The 17,801-nt window shown below is 41.5% G+C and overlaps 1 protein-coding gene across 2 annotated transcripts in view; it reads left to right on the top strand.

Moving 5' to 3' along the window:
- galnt7 (UDP-N-acetyl-alpha-D-galactosamine: polypeptide N-acetylgalactosaminyltransferase 7) overlaps positions 1-17,801 on the top strand; it is an 89,950-nt gene that overhangs the window by 43,543 nt on the left and 28,606 nt on the right. Inside the window, exons 6-9 of one of the 2 annotated variants that reach the window (XM_020621463.1) lie at positions 10,355-10,434; positions 10,888-11,070; positions 17,367-17,484; positions 17,595-17,717. In XM_020621463.1, the coding sequence (XP_020477119.1) occupies positions 10,355-10,434; positions 10,888-11,070; positions 17,367-17,484; positions 17,595-17,717 (504 nt within the window). Of the gene's footprint in view, positions 1-10,354; positions 10,435-10,887; positions 11,071-11,306; positions 11,490-17,366; positions 17,485-17,594; positions 17,718-17,801 lie in introns of both variants that reach the window. The other variant, XM_020621462.1, reaches the window with a different exon arrangement.

Here is a 17,801-nt window from a genome sequence, read left to right as displayed (position 1 = left end):
GCCATGTTCACTGCATCGTCCACTGACCTGTTTGCCCGGTAGGCGAACTGCAGGGGGTCTAGCAGGGGATCTACGGTGTCCTTCGGGTGGGCCAACACCAATCTTTCAAAGGACTTCATAACTACAGATGGCAGGGCAACAGGTCTGTAGTTGTTCAGTCCACTGATGGAAGGTTTCTTGGGGACTGGGATGATGGTGGAGTGTTTGAAGCAGGAGGGAACTTCACACATCTCCAGTGACCTGTTGGAGATGAGTGTGAAGATGGGGGGGCCAGCTGATCAGCACAAACTTTCAGGCAGGAGGGGGTCACACCATCTGGGCCTGGTGCCTTTGTGATCCTTTGTTTTTTAAAGAAGCCACACACATCCTTTTCACAGATCATTAGAGGTGGGGGGCTGGAGGGAAGGGTGGTGATTGTCGGGGGAGAAGCTGCTGGGTCTGAGGTGGGGAAGATGAGGGGGGAGTGTTGATTGTCAAACCTGCAGTAGAACACATTCAGGTCGTCTGCTAGTTGACGGTCATCCACAGCAGGGAGGGGATGGTTTCCTATAGCCAGTGATGCTTTTCAGGCTTCTCCACACAGACGAGGAGTCAGCTGCAACCTGGGCTTTCAGCTTTTCAGAGTAGCTCCTCTTTGCTGTTCTGATCTCCCTTGTCAGTGTGTTCCTGGCCTGCCTGCCTGTACAAAATCTTGTCCCCACACCTGTAGGCCTCCTCTTTGGCAGGATGAAGCTGCTTGAGTCTTGCTGTGAACCAGGGCTTCTTGTTGTTGTATGTGCAGAAGGATTTTTTGGGCACGCACACATCCACACTGATATAAGATGTCACAGTGTCAGTGAGTTCGTCCAGGTCTGTAGCTGCAGTCTCAAATACACTCCAATCTGTGCAGCCAAAGCAGGCCTGTAGCTCTGACTTAGCCTCCTCAGTCAGCTCTTCACTGTTTTGACCACAGGCTTCACAACTTTAAGTTTCGGCCTGTAGGTTGGAATAAGATGGACCATGCGGGGACAGAGTGATAGGCGTCTTTTAATGTTGTGTAGCAGTGGTCCAGTGTGATTTTGTCCCTGGTGGGACAGGTGACGTGCTGTCTGTATTTTGGCAGTTCATGGGAGAGATTTGCTTTGTTAAAGTCCCCTAGAACGATGAGTGGAGAGTTGGGATGTTCTAGTTCAGCGCTAGTTATCGGTTCTGCCAGGAGCTGTAGTGCACTACAATGGCCCTGTGGTCTTATATACACTCCGATTAGAATAAAAAAGTTCAATTCTCGGGGAGAATAAAAAGGTTTGCAATTGATAACTAGTCTCAAAGTCCATGTTACATGTCCTCTGTAGCACCGTGACATCAGTGCACCAACCTTTATTTATCTAGAGACAGATTCCCCCTCCTCTTGTTTTCCCAGACAGCTCCATAACGCAATCCGATCTGAACACCTGGAAGCCCGGTACTTGGATTGCGCTGTCCGCGATGGTGTCACTCAGCCAAACTGTGAAGCACAAGGCAGCAGAGCATGTTTTGTCAGAGTTGGTCCTGTTGTCCCTCTCTGGCGTAGCTCCACCAAGGCGCCCGCTCGTTTGCCACACCATCGTTTCTTCTAGGTCCCGTATATGGCAGCTGCGCCTCCAATCAGAATGTCCATACAGCATTCTTCGTTCACAAAAATCGGAGAAAGGTAGTTCGATGTGAGTTGTCCAATATTTAACAGTTCTTCTCTGGTAAAAGTAATCCGGGATGGGTTGCAAAAGACAGAGAAAACAAAGAAAAACAACAAACACAAGAGAGCGCGAGTAACCAAGGCTGCCATTGCTGTCGGCGCCATCTTCAGAAGAGCGCATGATGAGGGGTGGGACATTAACTCTCCTCAGTTTGCAGAGTTAGTAGAGGCATGTTTGAGCCTTCTTGGCCAGTAATGTGGTGGTGTTGGTCCAGGAGAAGTCCTCAGGGATGTGCATCCCCAGGAACTTGGTGCTGCTCACTCTCTCCACTACAGCACCGTTGCTGGTCAGTGGGGGAAAGTCCAGCACCCAGTTGCAAAGAGAGTTTTTGAGTCCCATGTGTCCAGGTTTTTGTATGAGCTGCTGGGGAATGATAGTGTTGAATGCTGAACTGAAGTCTAGGAACCGTATTTGCATGTAAGAATTTTTGAATCTAGGTAGGTGAGGGCTGGACTGAGAACAGCAGAAATCGCATCCTCTGTGGACCTGTATGACCTGTATGCAAACTGAAATGGGTTGTGGGAGGGAGGAAGTAAGGATGGACTTGATGTTCTGCATGACCAGCTGCTCGAACGGGTGTTGGAGGTCGCAGCTTTATGTTTTTTCATAACTGAAAAAAACATCTCCAGAAAAAAGCTTAGGTCCATGGGCGCAACTACACTGTTATTGGGTTGCTGTTGTTAAGTCATAAAACATCTTTAAGCTTGGCTTTCACCTTAAATAGGTTATGTTTATCATAGGAGCTTTCTTTAGTCACAAGAAAAAGTAATGGCACTCCGGTTTCCCAGTTTTCTGCATAAGCCTAGTGTTGCCATTACACTATTGTTCAAAATAATAGCAGTACAATGTGACTAACCAGAATAATCCAGGTTTTTAGTATATTTTTTATTGCTACATGGCAAACAAGTTACCAGTAGGTGCAGTAGATTCTCAGAAAGCAAACAAGACCCAGCATTCATGATATGCGCGCTCTTAAGGCTGTGCAATTGGGCAATTAGTTGAAAGGGGTGTGTTCAAAAAAATAGCAGTGTCTGCCGTTGACTGTACAAACACAAAACTATTTTGTACAAACGTTTTTGTTTCTAGGATTTAGCAATCCTGTGAATCACTAAACTAATATTTAGTTGTATGACCACAGTTTTTTATAACTGCTTCACATCTGTGTGGCATGGAGTCAACCAACTTGTGGCACCTTTCAGCTGTTATTACACTCCATGATTCTTTAACAACATTCCACAATTCATTTACATTTCTTGGTTTTGCTTCAGAAACAGCATTTTTGATATCACCCCACAAGTTCTCGATTGGATTAAGGTCCGGGGATTGGGCTGGCCACTCCATAACATTAATTTTGTTGGTTTGGAACCAAGACTTTGCTCGTTTACTAGTGTGTTTGGGGTCATTGTCTTGTTGAAACAACCATTTCAAGGGCATGTCCTCTTCAGCATAAGGCAACATGACCTCTTCAAGTATTTTGACATATGCAAACTGATCCATGATCCCTGGTATGCGATAAATAGGCCCAACACCATAGTAGGAGAAACATGCCCATATCATGATGCTTGCACCACCATGCTTCACTGTCTTCACTGTGTACTGTGGCTTGAATTCAGAGTTTGGGGGGCGTCTCACAAACTGTCTGTGGCCCTTGGACCCAAAAAGAACAATTTTACTCTCATCAGTCCACAAAATGTTCCTCCATTTCTCTTTAGGCCAGTTGATGTGTTCTTTGGCAAATTGTAACCTCTTCTGCACGTGCCTTTTTTTTAACAGAGGGACTTTGCGGGGGATTCTTGAAAATAGATTAGCTTCACACAGACGTCTTCTAACTGTCACAGTACTTACAGGTAACTCCAGACTGTCTTTGATCATCCTGGAGCTGATCATTGGCTGGGCCTTTGCCATTCTGGTTATTCTTCGATCCATTTTGATGGTTGTCTTCCGTTTTCTTCCACGTCTCTCTGGTTTTGCTCTCCATTTTAAGGCATTGGAGATCATTTTAGCTGAACAGCCTATAATTTTTTGCACCTCTTTATAGGTTTTCCCCTCTCCAATCAACTTTTTAATCAAAGTACGCTGTTCTTCTGAACAATGTCTTGAACGACCCATTTTCCTCAGGCTTTCAAATGCATGTTCAACAAGTGCTGGCTTCATCCTTAAATAGGGGCCACCTGATTCACACCTGTTATTTCACAAAATTGATGACCTCACTGATTGAATGCCACACTGCTATTTTTTTAACACACCCCTTTCAACTAATTGCCCAATTGCACAGCCTTAAGAGCGTGCATATCATGAATGCTGGGTCTTGTTTGCTTTCTGAGAATCTACTTTATTTGTAATGAAATCAGTTTAGTTCACAAGCAAGTGAAGATCCTCTGCTATCCATCTCCATACGTTATCTCTGTATTCATTATCTTTGTAGTTTTTGTCCTTTTTATCATAGATAACTGAATTCCCTGAAACAAATTGGATTAAGTGGTCCGCCATGTTGAATTCGACGTGTCAAGCTGCATTGTGATTGGTCAGAAGTGCTGCCGTCGCCGTGACGAGTTGGAAAAATCGACCCGGAGGCGAAAAAAATTAATGTCGCTTTTCGCATCGCGAAATTACGTCGGCGGTGTGCAATGTATCATTGACAAGTTATTGGTTCGAAAAATATTATTGACGCGTGAATAAATCGCGCGTTAAATTTGCGTCTGGTGTGAAAGGGCCTTAACTGTCAAAGTACTTACAGGTAATAGTACTTACAGGTAACTCCAGACTGTCTTTGATCATCCTGGAGCTGATCATTGGCTGGGCCTTTGCCATTCTGGTTATTCTTCGATCCCTTTTGATGGTTGTTTTCCGTTTTCTTCCACGTCTCTCTGGTTTTGCTCTCCATTTTCAGGCATTGGAGATCATTTTAGCTGAACAGCCTATAATTTTTTGCACCTCTTTATAGGTTTTCCCCTCTCCAATCAACTTTTTAATCAAAGTACGCTGTTCTTCTGAACAATGTCTTGAACGACGCATTTTCCTCAGGCTTTCAAATGCATGTTTAACAAGTGCTGGCTTCATCCTTAAATAGGGGCCACCTGATTCACACCTGTTATTTCACAAAATTGATGACCTCACTGATTGAATGCCACACTGCTATTTTTTTGAACACACCCCTTTCAACTAATTGCCCAATTGCACAGCCTTAAGAGCGTGCATATCATGAATGCTGGGTCTTGTTTGCTTTCTGAGAATCTACTGCACCTACTGGTAACTTGTTTGCCATGTAGCAATAAAAAAATATACTAAAAACCTGGATTATTCTGGTTAGTCACATTGTACTGCTATTATTTTGAACAATACTGTACGTTTTCCACCATCACTTTGTATGCTTAATGGCTGTATTCAATAAGGACATGAAATAGCATGACTGTGTTTTATCATCTTAGAACTATTGTTTTTGTTGATATTTGTGACTTTGGTGAAGACCAGATCACATTCCATGACCCATTTATGCAGAAAACTGAGAAAATGCAAATGGTGCCAGTACCTTTTCTCGTGACTGTATATTAAAATGTCAACATAAAAGAAGGCTAGCATCTTTGCTACATATTGTATCATCGTACAGCAAAGCTAGCATAAACATAAATTAGAAAGTTATGAAAGTTATACTGCAACTACCCTGAGAATCAAACAGGTAACATTCAAAAAATGTAGTCTGTTTGGACTGAGATGCCAGTAAAATCAAAATCTGTTTAACATCATCCATTCATACATAATGCTGCTGCTCTACACTTTGAGCTCCGTGATTTGTGCTGACCAGCAGAAATGGGGGGCAAGGGATGTTATTTCACATCATATTGGATATTCAAATTCATGTGGCTGATGTCATTTTGGATATCCAAAGTGGAATTGTGACTAAGTGGTATAGAAAATGAGAGAATTGTGACTTGTCAAAATGAAATTGTATATATCTTGAATTGTTATTCTTACTAGTCAAAATGTAAATGTAGATATGAATCACAATTATGGATAGTTACCCTAACTTTCTAATGTTAAAATGGTGTCCATAAATACCTTTACAAAGATATCCTAAAAGCAATTATGACTAGTCAAACCTCAGATTTAAGATTTCTGCACTGTAGTTTTGATTAGCCAAATCTACAGTTTCAGATATCTACAATGGGATTTTGACTAGTGAAATCTTCATTTGCGATATCCAAAAAGATAATTTGGATATCTTTTAAATGTTCTAAATTTGTTACGATGTGCACCGTCAGATAACACAGAACTGGATCCAAGAGGCAACACTTGAACTCAGAGCAAACAACCAGTATTGACTGTAGAACAGGCAGAGGGAAAAAGGTCAAGGTCAAAGTGTTTATTGTCATATGCACAGTTAGGAAACGTGTTTCCCTTTACAATGAAATTCTTACTTTGCCGTCCACATGAATGTCACAAAAATACAAGTGAAATATAAAGTAGATAAATAAATAACACAAAATCTAAGGCACTTTAAGCAGCAAATGCAGTGCAAAATGCCGCTGCCCGGCTGCTCGCTGGTGTGTGTGTGTGTGTGCAACTCCTCTCTGTGTTGTGGCTGGAGGTCTCAAAGCGGGTGTAGAAGGTGTTGAGGTCATCCGGCAGGTTGGCTGTGGAGCTGATGATGCTAATGGTGGTCCTCTAGTCTGTGATGTGCTGCAGGCCTTGCCACATCCGTCCGGAGTCAGCAGTAGAATAGAAGCCATTCAGCTTCTCTCTGTACTGCCTCTTGGCCACTGTAATGGCCTTCCTCAGTCTGTACTTTGCAGCTCTGTACTCCGTCTCATCGCCTGATCTGAATGCATGAGTGCGAGCACGCAGCATGTGGTGTACCTGATTTTTTTATCCAGGGCTTCTGGTTGGGAAACCTCCTGACTTGACAGAAACCAAACATGGCGCCCACCAAGGCAGACGTGTTTGCGCATTCCACTCTTGAATGTCAGCTTTTTCTTTGTTTTCTTCTTTTTTGTGTTTTTTACTTTTTTTGCAGTGCACAAATGTCATGCACTGCTTACATACAACAGACAGCATTGCTGGATATCGCCAACTCACACAGCCACTGGCAATTCACTGGTTTCATACCACCAGAGCTACGACTCATTGTCCACTCTCGCAACAACAACAACAACAACCACCATCACCCTCAGTGAGCCCCCGGAGCACCAGGCACAAGCGAGCAGGCTGAAATCAGGAGAGCGACCCGAAGACGGAGACGCAAGCGAGGCAAGCGCGGAGGACTCCATGGTAGGCTAAAAGCTCGCGCTACCCGACCGCCATTACCCAGCCTCTTCCTAGCTAACGTACAGTCTCTGGAAAACAAACTGGACAAGCCTAGGGCTAGTATTACAGTACAACGAGAAATCAGAGAATGCTGTGCTCCAATTCTCACCGAGACTTGGCTTTCTGACTCCGCGATTCAACTACAAACGCACTCTGTACATCGAGGAGACCGCACTGCTGCTTCGGGGAAGGTAAAAGGAGGTGGTGTGTGCGTGTGTGTTTATCAATAACTCGTGAGGTGGAGATGTAAAATTACTCCTGACACATTTAATCACTTGGTATCTTTGTCATTAAATGTCTTTTAAATTACCCATGGCATGCTCATTTCTGGCCATTTATTGTTTAATCTTGGGTACCTCTAGATTACCTTTGCACCCATCATAACTCCAAATAGTCTAATTATTTCAGAACATTTAAACCCAGTATCACAAGGAGAGCCTCCTCCTGAAAATGAGAGGATAGTTTGTGAATGCGTACAACTCCTATTGCCGGTCAGGTAGTTGCAACAATGCATAAACAAAAAAATTTTGGCAAATAAGCTACATTTTTGATAATGAAAATAGCTCAAATCCTACCTGACATGCTCAAGCCAGGACATGAAAGTGAACAGCACAACAAACCGCAACAGCATTAATTTGAATTTCTCCTCTATAGATAGCTAAAGAACAATATATGTACTGATGAAAATACATTTGTAACACTCTAAACAAAGCGGGTAATTGAGAAACCCCATATTTTACTTGGCAAAATGCAGAAATAGAAACGTCTCCAGCCTTGCAATAATTCTCTCTACAGAAACAACACGTTAACAGGCATGCAACAGTTATTTTTTTTTTTTTTTTTACATTGTGTTACGTCCCACCAAGTAGTGGAAACTTCAAGGTTGGTAAATTTAACTGGGGATTGCTTCCCCCACAAATCACTCGCATTATAGGCCACATTACCAAAGCAGTCACAAACAGTGGCCTCAAGCATTCAAAACAAACAGGCACCGTGCTCCGTGGGAATTCAGCATTAATGAGCTGATCATTCACCACCATGGGGAGCTTCACTGGCTGGCTGCTTGTAGGTTACATCTGATCAGTGGGTCCCTGTACATGAACATTCCTGGACATGCAGTAACCTCAGACCCTGTATCTTTCTCCACATCCTCTGGTCACAGTGCAGCAGCAGAAAGTGTCCACAAAACCCTGTGTAGTTGAAAAATTCCACTTTTAAAATGGGACTGGTGGATGTCAGGCAAGCTCGCAACTGCCTGGAGATGATGACTATTCAAGAAAATCCATAAACCCAAAAGCTAATGGGTAAGTCTTTACATAGCTGGGGGGGGGGGTCTCACCAGTGAGAGTTTGCAAGACTTGTATACACAGAGTTCCTTCTGCAAGTTCCATAACATGGGTACACCTTGTTTTTTGGCCTTTCAGTCACGTTTAAGGTAATCTTTCGTCATTGTAACCTTGTAGATAAGTCAGTAAAAACAGAAAAGCATGCCATGGGTTCTTTAAGGTGCACACCAGTACTGGGTCTTCATTGGTAATTTGCGGTTCAAAATGTGCCACACATTCTATGTTAGGGACAGGTTGAGACTACAGGCAGGCCAGTCCAGCACTCACACCCTTTTCCTCCACAGCCAGGCCTTAGTAATGTGTGCAGTATGAGGTATGTCTTGTTGAAATATGCTTGGGTGTTCCTGGAAAAGATGTCTTGAAGGCAGCATATGTTGCTCCAACTTCTCTCTGTATTGTTCAGCATTAATGGTGTGATCACAGAAGTGTAAGTTACCTTTGCCAAGGACACTGACACAACCCCAGACCATGGCAGACCCTGGCTTCTGCACTTGTTGCTGCTAACAGTCTGGTTGGTCCTTTTCATCTTTGGTCCAGAGCAAACAGCATCCATTCCTTCCAATAAAGACCTGAAATACGGATTCGTCTGACCACAGTACATGTTTCCACTGTGTAACGATGATCCATCCCAGATGCCTCTGAGCCCAGAGCAGTCGACTGCACTTCTGGACAGGGTTGACATAGGGTTTCCTTTTGGCATAATACAGTTTTAAGCAGCATTTGTGGATGTAACTATGTACTGTAGTGCCTGACACAGGTGTGCCAAAGTAATCCTGAGCCCATGTGCTTATATTGCTTATAGAAGAGTGATGATTCTTGATGCAGTGCTGTCTGAGGGATTGGAGCAAGCCTAAGCTTGATGACCGAGTTTAGGCTTGTGCCCTTGCCCTGAAATCCCTCCAGATTCCTTGAATCTTTTAATTATGTTCTACACCATAGAGGGTGAAATATCTAAATCCCTTCCTATCCTTCTCTGAGGAACATTTCAATAATTTTCTCACACATATGTTGGCAAACTGGTGGTCCTTGGCCCATGTTTGCTCCTAAAGGGCCCGGCCTTTCTTGGATACCACTTTTGTACCAAATCATGATTTCAATCACCTGTTCACCTATTTAATGTTAAAAGGGCTTGCCATGTGAGATAACTATGCAATCTGTGATTACCTACAGAACAGTTTCCCCTTGCTATTTCATCAGTGCACAGTTCATTCATTCTCTCAGCCGCTCCTCGCCTTGCTTTGTCTAGCTCTCTCCTCACACAGAGACAACAGACACTTTGTGAACAGTTCCTCCTCTGTGTCTTTGATTTTTTTCACAACCCTGTCAATCGTGGCGATCTAAGTCTTCTAATAAGTTATTAGTAACTTAGTAAGGATAGTTGGCTAATGTTAGAATAACTTAGTTTTTGCTGAGGTTAGCATGCTGTATATTCTAGATGTTTACTTCTCTGCAAGTGGAAATTTGTAATGCTAATTCTTCAACTCTGATGCAGAATGTTTGCTCCCTCAGTCCAGAGGAATATTGAAAAATATTTTCCTAGACCCAAAGCACTCATTCTGAGGAGGCACAGACAGTCTGGACCAAAGTTAACCTTAGAAATGTAATAAAATGCACATGGGAGAGCTGAATTGGTCTGACCAGTTGCAGTTGCAGTTAATTTGCTTCGAATATTTCCAGGCTTTGCCAGTGCTGCTGAAGCAGCAAGAGAGGGCCAGGAGGGAGGGAAAGAGATGTAGGAAACAGTAACAACTGCCAATATGCAGCTGTGGGAGAGCCAGCTAGTGCAGAAGCTACAAAGGGACAATAGCTACAGAGATACAGTATTACTGTATTTAATAAATTTATTTAAAAAAAATATGAAAGCCTGCGATCTACCACCACAAGTATAATCTAATTCTATGGGAAACATTGCATTAATTGCTATGATCATGCATGATCACATTTTTTAACAAAAAGCAATACAGTCATCCAAATGTTTGTCTATTTGTTTTTTAGGTGTTAATCTACCTGGATGCTCACTGTGAGGTTGGGATCAACTGGTATGCTCCACTGGTTGCTCCTATTTCAAAAGACAGGTAACACACTGAGACAGGTTTGACAGCCTGCAGTATTCAGTACCATGTGTATTTATGCAAAAAAGGGTATGGCCACAGGTGAAAATCAGGGCACTCTGTAAAGGTACACACTAGAGTATTTAGTATTGTATCTGTTGATGCCTTTTTAGTGTATGCTGTGCACAGTCTCAGTGTATATGCAGGAATAAGGCACACCTTAATTTGCTGTGCATCTGTCATCTCTGGCATTATTTATACTATAGCTTCCTCCATGTTTGACCCAATGGAGCACTGTATTACACAGTGTAAAGCAAAAATATTGTTGACAGATGTATTTAATCATCATAGTCCAAATCAGACAAAGGTATGTGTTTGTTTGTTTGTTTGTTTGTTTGTTTGTTTGTTTGTTTGTTTGTTTGTTTGTTTGTTTGTTTGTTTGTTTGTTTGTTTGTTTGTTTGTTTGTTTGTTTGTAGGACAGTATGTACAGTACCACTGATAGACTATATAGATGGTAATGAGTACAATATGGAGCCCCAGCAGGGTGGCGATGAGGATGGCCTGGCTAGAGGAGCATGGGATTGGAGCCTGCTCTGGAAGAGAGTGCCACTTAGCCACAGAGAGAAGGCCAAGAGAAAACATACCACCCAGCCCTACTGGTACACACCTCACAGCCAGCATGCTGATACTAATCCCTGTTCTGTTTGTTTCTCCATCTCCTATCCTTTCATTCCTCTGTGTCTTGGTATGTACTGTTCCCAACCCCACCCCATGTGTTTGTGTTTTTACTGGCACTCCTGTCTTATTTGCCTGTTTTTTCTGCTTAATGTACACCACCCCTACACTTCTTCCCCATGTATCTTGTATGAATGGGCCCCACTCACCACTCTGTCAGAACGGTGTGTACAGTGCCTCTGATCGACTCCATCGATGGCCAGAAGTTCACCTTCGATCCCCAGGGTGGAGGAGACGAGGACGGCTTTGCTAGAGGAGCCTGGGATTGGAGCATGCTCTGGAAGAGAGTTCCTCTGGGAGACAGAGAAAAAAAACTCAGAAAAACACGAACTGAGCCATATAGGTAGAGAAACAATACCACATAAATAATGTGGACAACACAAAGACAACATATCTAGCCTAACCAGGATTAATGCTAATCATATTTCTTCTATTCAGACTGCTACTATGGCATGGTTTTGATGAAACGCTTGTCTTAAACCAACTCTTTCCACTAAAACTGTCTAAATCAACTTCAAAAACAGAAATATTAACATTAGGATGTATAGGTACCAACAGCGGATATTTAATACCAACTCTTTTTCTTTCGCTATTTTTATCTCTATTTCTCTTTTGCTTTTTCTCTCTTTTTCTATCTATATCTCTCTATATCTTTAATTATATCTATATCTATTGCTAGTAACGGTTTAGGGCATGTATCTATTGTTTGGTTAACTTGAAATAGTTTAGAGGTTTTCTGCGTATGCCTAAAAGTAGTTAGGGAAAAAAGCCTTGTGCCAATAACCCAGTGAAACTTATTGGCAAAGATGAAATGTTGATTGCAGCTGTCAGTCAGTCCTACAAGTGAACAAGACAAAGTACAGTTAGAGGATATGTTGGCGTCCTTTCAGTATGCCACAGATTTGCTGAGAATTCACATCTGAAAGCAGGAGAAAAGCGTTCAGTGTTATCAGAACAGCTGTCTATCTGTCAGTAGGTCAGCGCGTTCAGTGTTATCAGAACAGCTGTCTGTCAGTAGGTCAGTGGCCAGACAAAGGTCTTGACCTGGCTGCCTGACAGTTTTCATGTAGGCTCATCAGGAAGAAATTGACATGTTTTTGTGAATGAATTTTCCCCAACTTGCTACAGTTACATAGCCTGACCAGTCATAATAGGTATCAGTAAAAGGTTTGCAACAGAAAAGAACTTGGGATTTGAGTGATTTAAACAGCTGTCTTTAGAGATTATGCTTTACTAAATATGCCAGAGGAAAAAAATAGACCTGAAGCTTAAAAAATGTGGCAGAGATGCACCCTTTTGGTGCTCAGTATCAACTGACACATTTGATAGACTGGAATTTCATCTGTTGAGTGATGTAAAAGACATGTCTAAAGTGTTGGATAAAACTATTACCTCACTGTTCCGGGTAAATACTGTATGTACCAAGTGAGAAAGTTTTCTCTACAGAATGGTACACTGTTACTGCAAGTAGGTCTTGTGTTGTGCTGGAGAATGTGAACAAACTCAGCATCTTACATAGGAACATGAAAATAGAATAAGCAATGTGCAGTGCGTATTTGGTTTTTACAGTACTTTATGTTGAAACTGAAGAAGTGTTTATCTTCTTTATGGTCTTAGCCAGACATTTAAGACACATTTATCTTTTTCTGACATACATAAAATGCATATTGAAATTGAAAATGCCCACCCCTTGCTTTACCAAGAATGTACCAAACTGAAAGCCGTGACCCCAAAGCTATGATATCAACCAAACCATGAATTTTGTTGCATCTGTACTATGCTTGCTTTTTCCTTGCAACAATGATTCATGTTCACGTGGTCTCCTTTCAAATAAATTAGCAAGTTTGAAAAACATACCCGATTACCACTGAAAAAAACATATTAAGTGGCAAACTAGACCGCAATAAACACATAATACACCTAGCTTAGCTGCACCTCTGCCAAGAAAATATTATGGCCAATGGAAACAAGAGCCCAGAACTAGACAACCCTCTCTTATCATTAATGTCTCCTGTTTGATAAATATAAATAGATAGGACAGTATATCAAAATTCAATATTTCACAATACAAAAACATCACAAAATGTATTGCTTTGTCTAGTGATATACCTTGCTGTGTCCATACACCAGTGACTTAATATTTTTTGTAAATAACAGAGCATAAGTCAATATATCTGGCTGTTCTTTACATAATCAAACCAGTGATAGAAAAAGGGAAAAAAGCGGAATAATGTACAAGTAAGTCTGCAGCTAGTCATGCATTGTCACTGAATTTTTAGTGAATCCTGAATCCTACAAACCATATCGTGCATTGAATCATATTGAGGAAAAAATCACATACCTAATATATAAAATACATCTAACTATTAAAGCTAAGTCTAATCCTTGCTGCAAATCACAACTAAAAACTAAGCCAAGGCTATCTCCTTCTGGTGGTACTGTCCTCTCCAGTGACTGCCTCTGTGCTCTAACATTTTTATTGCTGGGAGTTGATGTGCCACTACAGTGTTTTGTGGAATTAACTCTCACATACCTTCTACCCTTAGTCTGGCTTTCTGCTGTTTTTATTGGAACTACAGTATTCAAGGCCAATGCCACTTGACCTACAGGAACTTTAATGGACATAACAGCGTTGGATTCAGTAAGACTGGGTCCTAATTTAACAGCCACGGGAGTGATATGTTTGTGTTAGCAAATTCTGCAGGAGCTTCTGGTTCTTTGGACTGGGGTACCATCACCTTTACCTTCCCCTAATCACATTTTTATTTATTATGTCTTTTCTGTTCAGCTTTACTGTCACTAATTATTTATTGTGCTTGTTTTCTGTCACTCTGCTCTTCTGTCTTGTTGTTGCTGTTGTTGTTAATAATGATAATACCATGTCCAATGCCACCCTCTAGTACTGATAAAGTTATCTGATACAAACACACAGATACCACTTAATGGCAACATTGCTATATCCTTATGTTGGCTGAGCAAAGCTTTGCTTCCCTATTCTCTGTGTTAAAGAAAAGATCAGGGGAGGGGGCGCTCACAAACACACACAAAGTGAAATAGAGACGAGTTTGTGTTCTGCAGTAAAATCGGTCCGTAATGGATTATGAGCAGTGGAGTAGAAGCAATTTACCTAACACCTCCTCCAAAGCAGGACACATATTTGAATGAAATTTTGACATCTTTACTCTCCCCCATGTTTAACCCTCACTCAGAACTCCAAAAATGGTCTGGACAGTATTATTGACTCCCTCAATGTAATATTTGGTAGCATGCCCTTTGGACAAAATAATTGTCCTTCCTGTAACCATCACTGAGTTCTTTCCACCTCTCTACTGGAATTTCAGACCAGTCATCTTTTGCCAACTGCTCCAGGTCTCAGATTATAAGGATTCCTTCTCCCAACTGCTGTTTTGAAGTCTCCACAGGTGCTCTGTGGGATTTAGATCTTGACTCATTGCTGGCCATTTCAGAACTCTCCAGCTCATTGTCTGAAACCATTTCTGGTGCTTTTTGTAGTCTGCTTTGGGTCATTGTCCTGCTGTAAGACCTATGACATCTGAGAGAGACCCAATTTTCTGACACTGGGCCCAACATTGTGGCTCACAATTCGTTGGTACTCCTCAAATTTCATAATGCCGTGAAGGCACCCAGTGCCTGCAGCAGCAAATCAACCCCAAAACAACAGTAAATCTCCACCGTGTTTAACTGTAGGGACCATGTTCTTTTCTTTGAAGACCTCATTTCATTTTCCCCCTTGGTCTCCTACTATAGTTTCCCTTGTCATTCAGATAGCGATGGATAGTGTGAGCTGATCCTGTGCCTGGAAGTTGGAAGTTGATCAAGGTTCTTTATCCACCATTCAAGAGAGGAAAATAGATGAAGAATCCGTCATTGCAATCAGTCATTACAATCTGTCATCTATTTTTTGTCCATGTCCAGGCAAATTAGCCACAGCGCCATGGGCTGTAAACTTGACAATATTGTGCACAGTGGACACAGGAACAGCTTGATCTCTGGAGATGGACTTGTAGCCTTGAGAGTGTTGATGCTTTTTCACTACTGTGGTTCTCGAGTCCCCAGACCATTCTTTGCTGTTCTTTCTTTTTCCTTCCTCAGTGTGCCCCACATGATACAAAGGTTGAGTCAACTTTTCTCCATTTTAGCTAGGTGCAAGTGTGATTTGTATATTGCCAACACCTGCTGATTGCTACAGGTGAGTTCCATTACAAATTAAAGGAGCATCACATGCTTGAAATACAACTATTTCTGATGATTTTGAAAATGTGTCAATAATTCTTTTCAGTCCATTTTTGGAGTTCTGTGTGGAATGTATCGGATTTGGCTTTTTTCTCTGTTTTTTGTGATGTTTCAATGGAAACAAAAGTAATAAACATGATCATACCAAACAATTTGATTGCAACAGTTTAGTGGGAGAAGAATATTTTTGGCCATGACTGTATGTGTATGTGTATAAATATACACACACACGCGCGTACACACACACACACACACACACAACCCAATTTCGAAAAAAGTTGGGATGCTCTGTAAATAAAAACTGAACTAAAATGATTTGAAACCCTCTTTTACCCCACCTTCCTTTGCTAGCTGTACAAAGATAAGATGTATGTTCAAATTAATATAGTTTGTATATTTTGGTTTATATTCTGAATTTGAGGCCAGCAACACATTCCAAAAACATTGGGACAGGGACAACAATAGACTGGACAAGTTGTGTAATGCTAAAAAGAAACATCTGGAGGAACACCTCACAACTACTTAGGTTAATTGTCAACAGGTCAGTTTCATGATAGGGTATAAAAAGAGCATCCAATTGAGGCTGAATCTTTCAAAAGACAGAATAAAGGTGCTCCAATCCTGCCTCAAAAGGGCAGGGTGTAAGGGGCTTCTGGACCAGCAGTAGTGCAGGATCTCAGTGTAAAAATGACTGTCTTCATACCTCAAGCATTAGCATTACACACACCATGTATAAACATAAAGCTAGCTGTGAATGTGACAGGGGAGCAGCCCTCCCCCTCTTCTAAAAAATGAGCGACAGAGAAAACTTCATCTACAACTGCAAGTTAAAATTCTACCATGCAAAATAAAACCATAAACCAGATCCAGGGACACAACCACCTTCTCTGGGCTTGACCTCATTTAAGATGGACTGAGGTGATGTGGAAAATGGTCTTGTGGTCTGAGGAGTCAGAATTTCACATTTTTTGGAAATCATGGATGCCGTGTCCTCCAGGCTAAAGAGGAGACGGGACCATTTTGTTATCAGCACACAGTTCATAAGCTAGCACCTGTGATGGCATGGGATTCACTAGTGTACATAACATGGGTAATTTGCACATCTACGTTTATGAGTTTTGGAGCAACACATGCTGCCATCCAGATGATGTCTTTTTCAGGAAAAGTCTTGCTTCTTCGGTAAGACGATGCCAAACCACATTCTGCTCTTATTCCAACAGAGTGCCTTTGAAATAAGAGTCTGACTGCTAATCTTGCATCCCTGCAGTGCAGACCTGTCTCCTATTGAAAAAACATTTTGGTGCATTAGGCGGTGAAAGACTCAGAAGTGTTGAGCAGCTCAAAACATTTTGCTTTCAAAACTAAAGTTCTTGGTCTCATTAATTTCCAAACACAGAGTGATATTAAAAGAAGAGGTGATGCAACAGAGTGGTAAACTTTCCCTGATCCCCTCATTTTTGAAATGTGTTATGGTGGTATCAAATTTAAAATGAGCATTTTTTTTTTAAAGCAAAATTTTGCTGTTTCAACATTTGATGTATTGTCTTTGTACTATTTATAATTAATTCTGATTTAAATGATTTGCAAATCCATGCATTCAATTTTTATTTACATTATATATAGCATCCCAACATTTTTGGAAATGGGGTTGTGTATATATTTGCTTTGTGTGTGTATGTGTGTGTGCGTGTGTGTGCGCGCGCAGATATTTAAAAGTCTTCCATTTCTTGCTGCATTGAACTGTATATACAGTGTACTCTGTACTGGCAAGTACTCAAACATATTCATGCTCTTAGTCAGTTATACAGCAACTAACTGTGCTTTAAATTAAGGCCATATAGGTGCAGTGTTCAGACAGAAATTAACAGCTATTTAGTATTTGATTCTCAAACAAAACTGAAAAGAGTAGCTGATGTGGTTATTTGATTTTCATATACAGTACTTGTGTCTGTATTTATACCTATAGGTCTCCAGCCATGGCAGGTGGTCTCTTTGCTATAGAGAGAGACTTCTTCTTTGAACTGGGTCTGTATGATCCAGGACTACAGATATGGGGAGGAGAGAATTTTGAAATATCATACAAGGTAGACATGAAATTATTTGTATGCATTGAGGGTGAATACATACATATCTCATACATTATTTCTAAGGGTTTACCAATAGAAATATTCACAGTTTCTGTATGCTTATGTAGATCTGGCAGTGTGGCGGCCAACTGCTCTTTGTACCATGTTCTCGTGTTGGCCATATCTACAGACTTCAGGGATGGCAAGGCAACCCTCCACCTGCACATGTTGGATCTTCACCCACTCTGAAGGTAGAATGGCTCACACTTTAAATGATAGGGCTGGTTATTTTTTTTATATTAGTGTGTGTGTGTGTGTGTGTGTGTGTGTGTGTA

The sequence above is a fragment of the Monopterus albus genome, unplaced genomic scaffold (assembly GCF_001952655.1).
Source record: "Monopterus albus unplaced genomic scaffold, M_albus_1.0 scaffold260.1, whole genome shotgun sequence".
Taxonomy (NCBI): Eukaryota; Metazoa; Chordata; class Actinopteri; order Synbranchiformes; family Synbranchidae; genus Monopterus; species Monopterus albus.
Note: the sequence above shows the minus strand (reverse complement) of the source record. Positions and strands in the feature narration are given on the sequence as shown.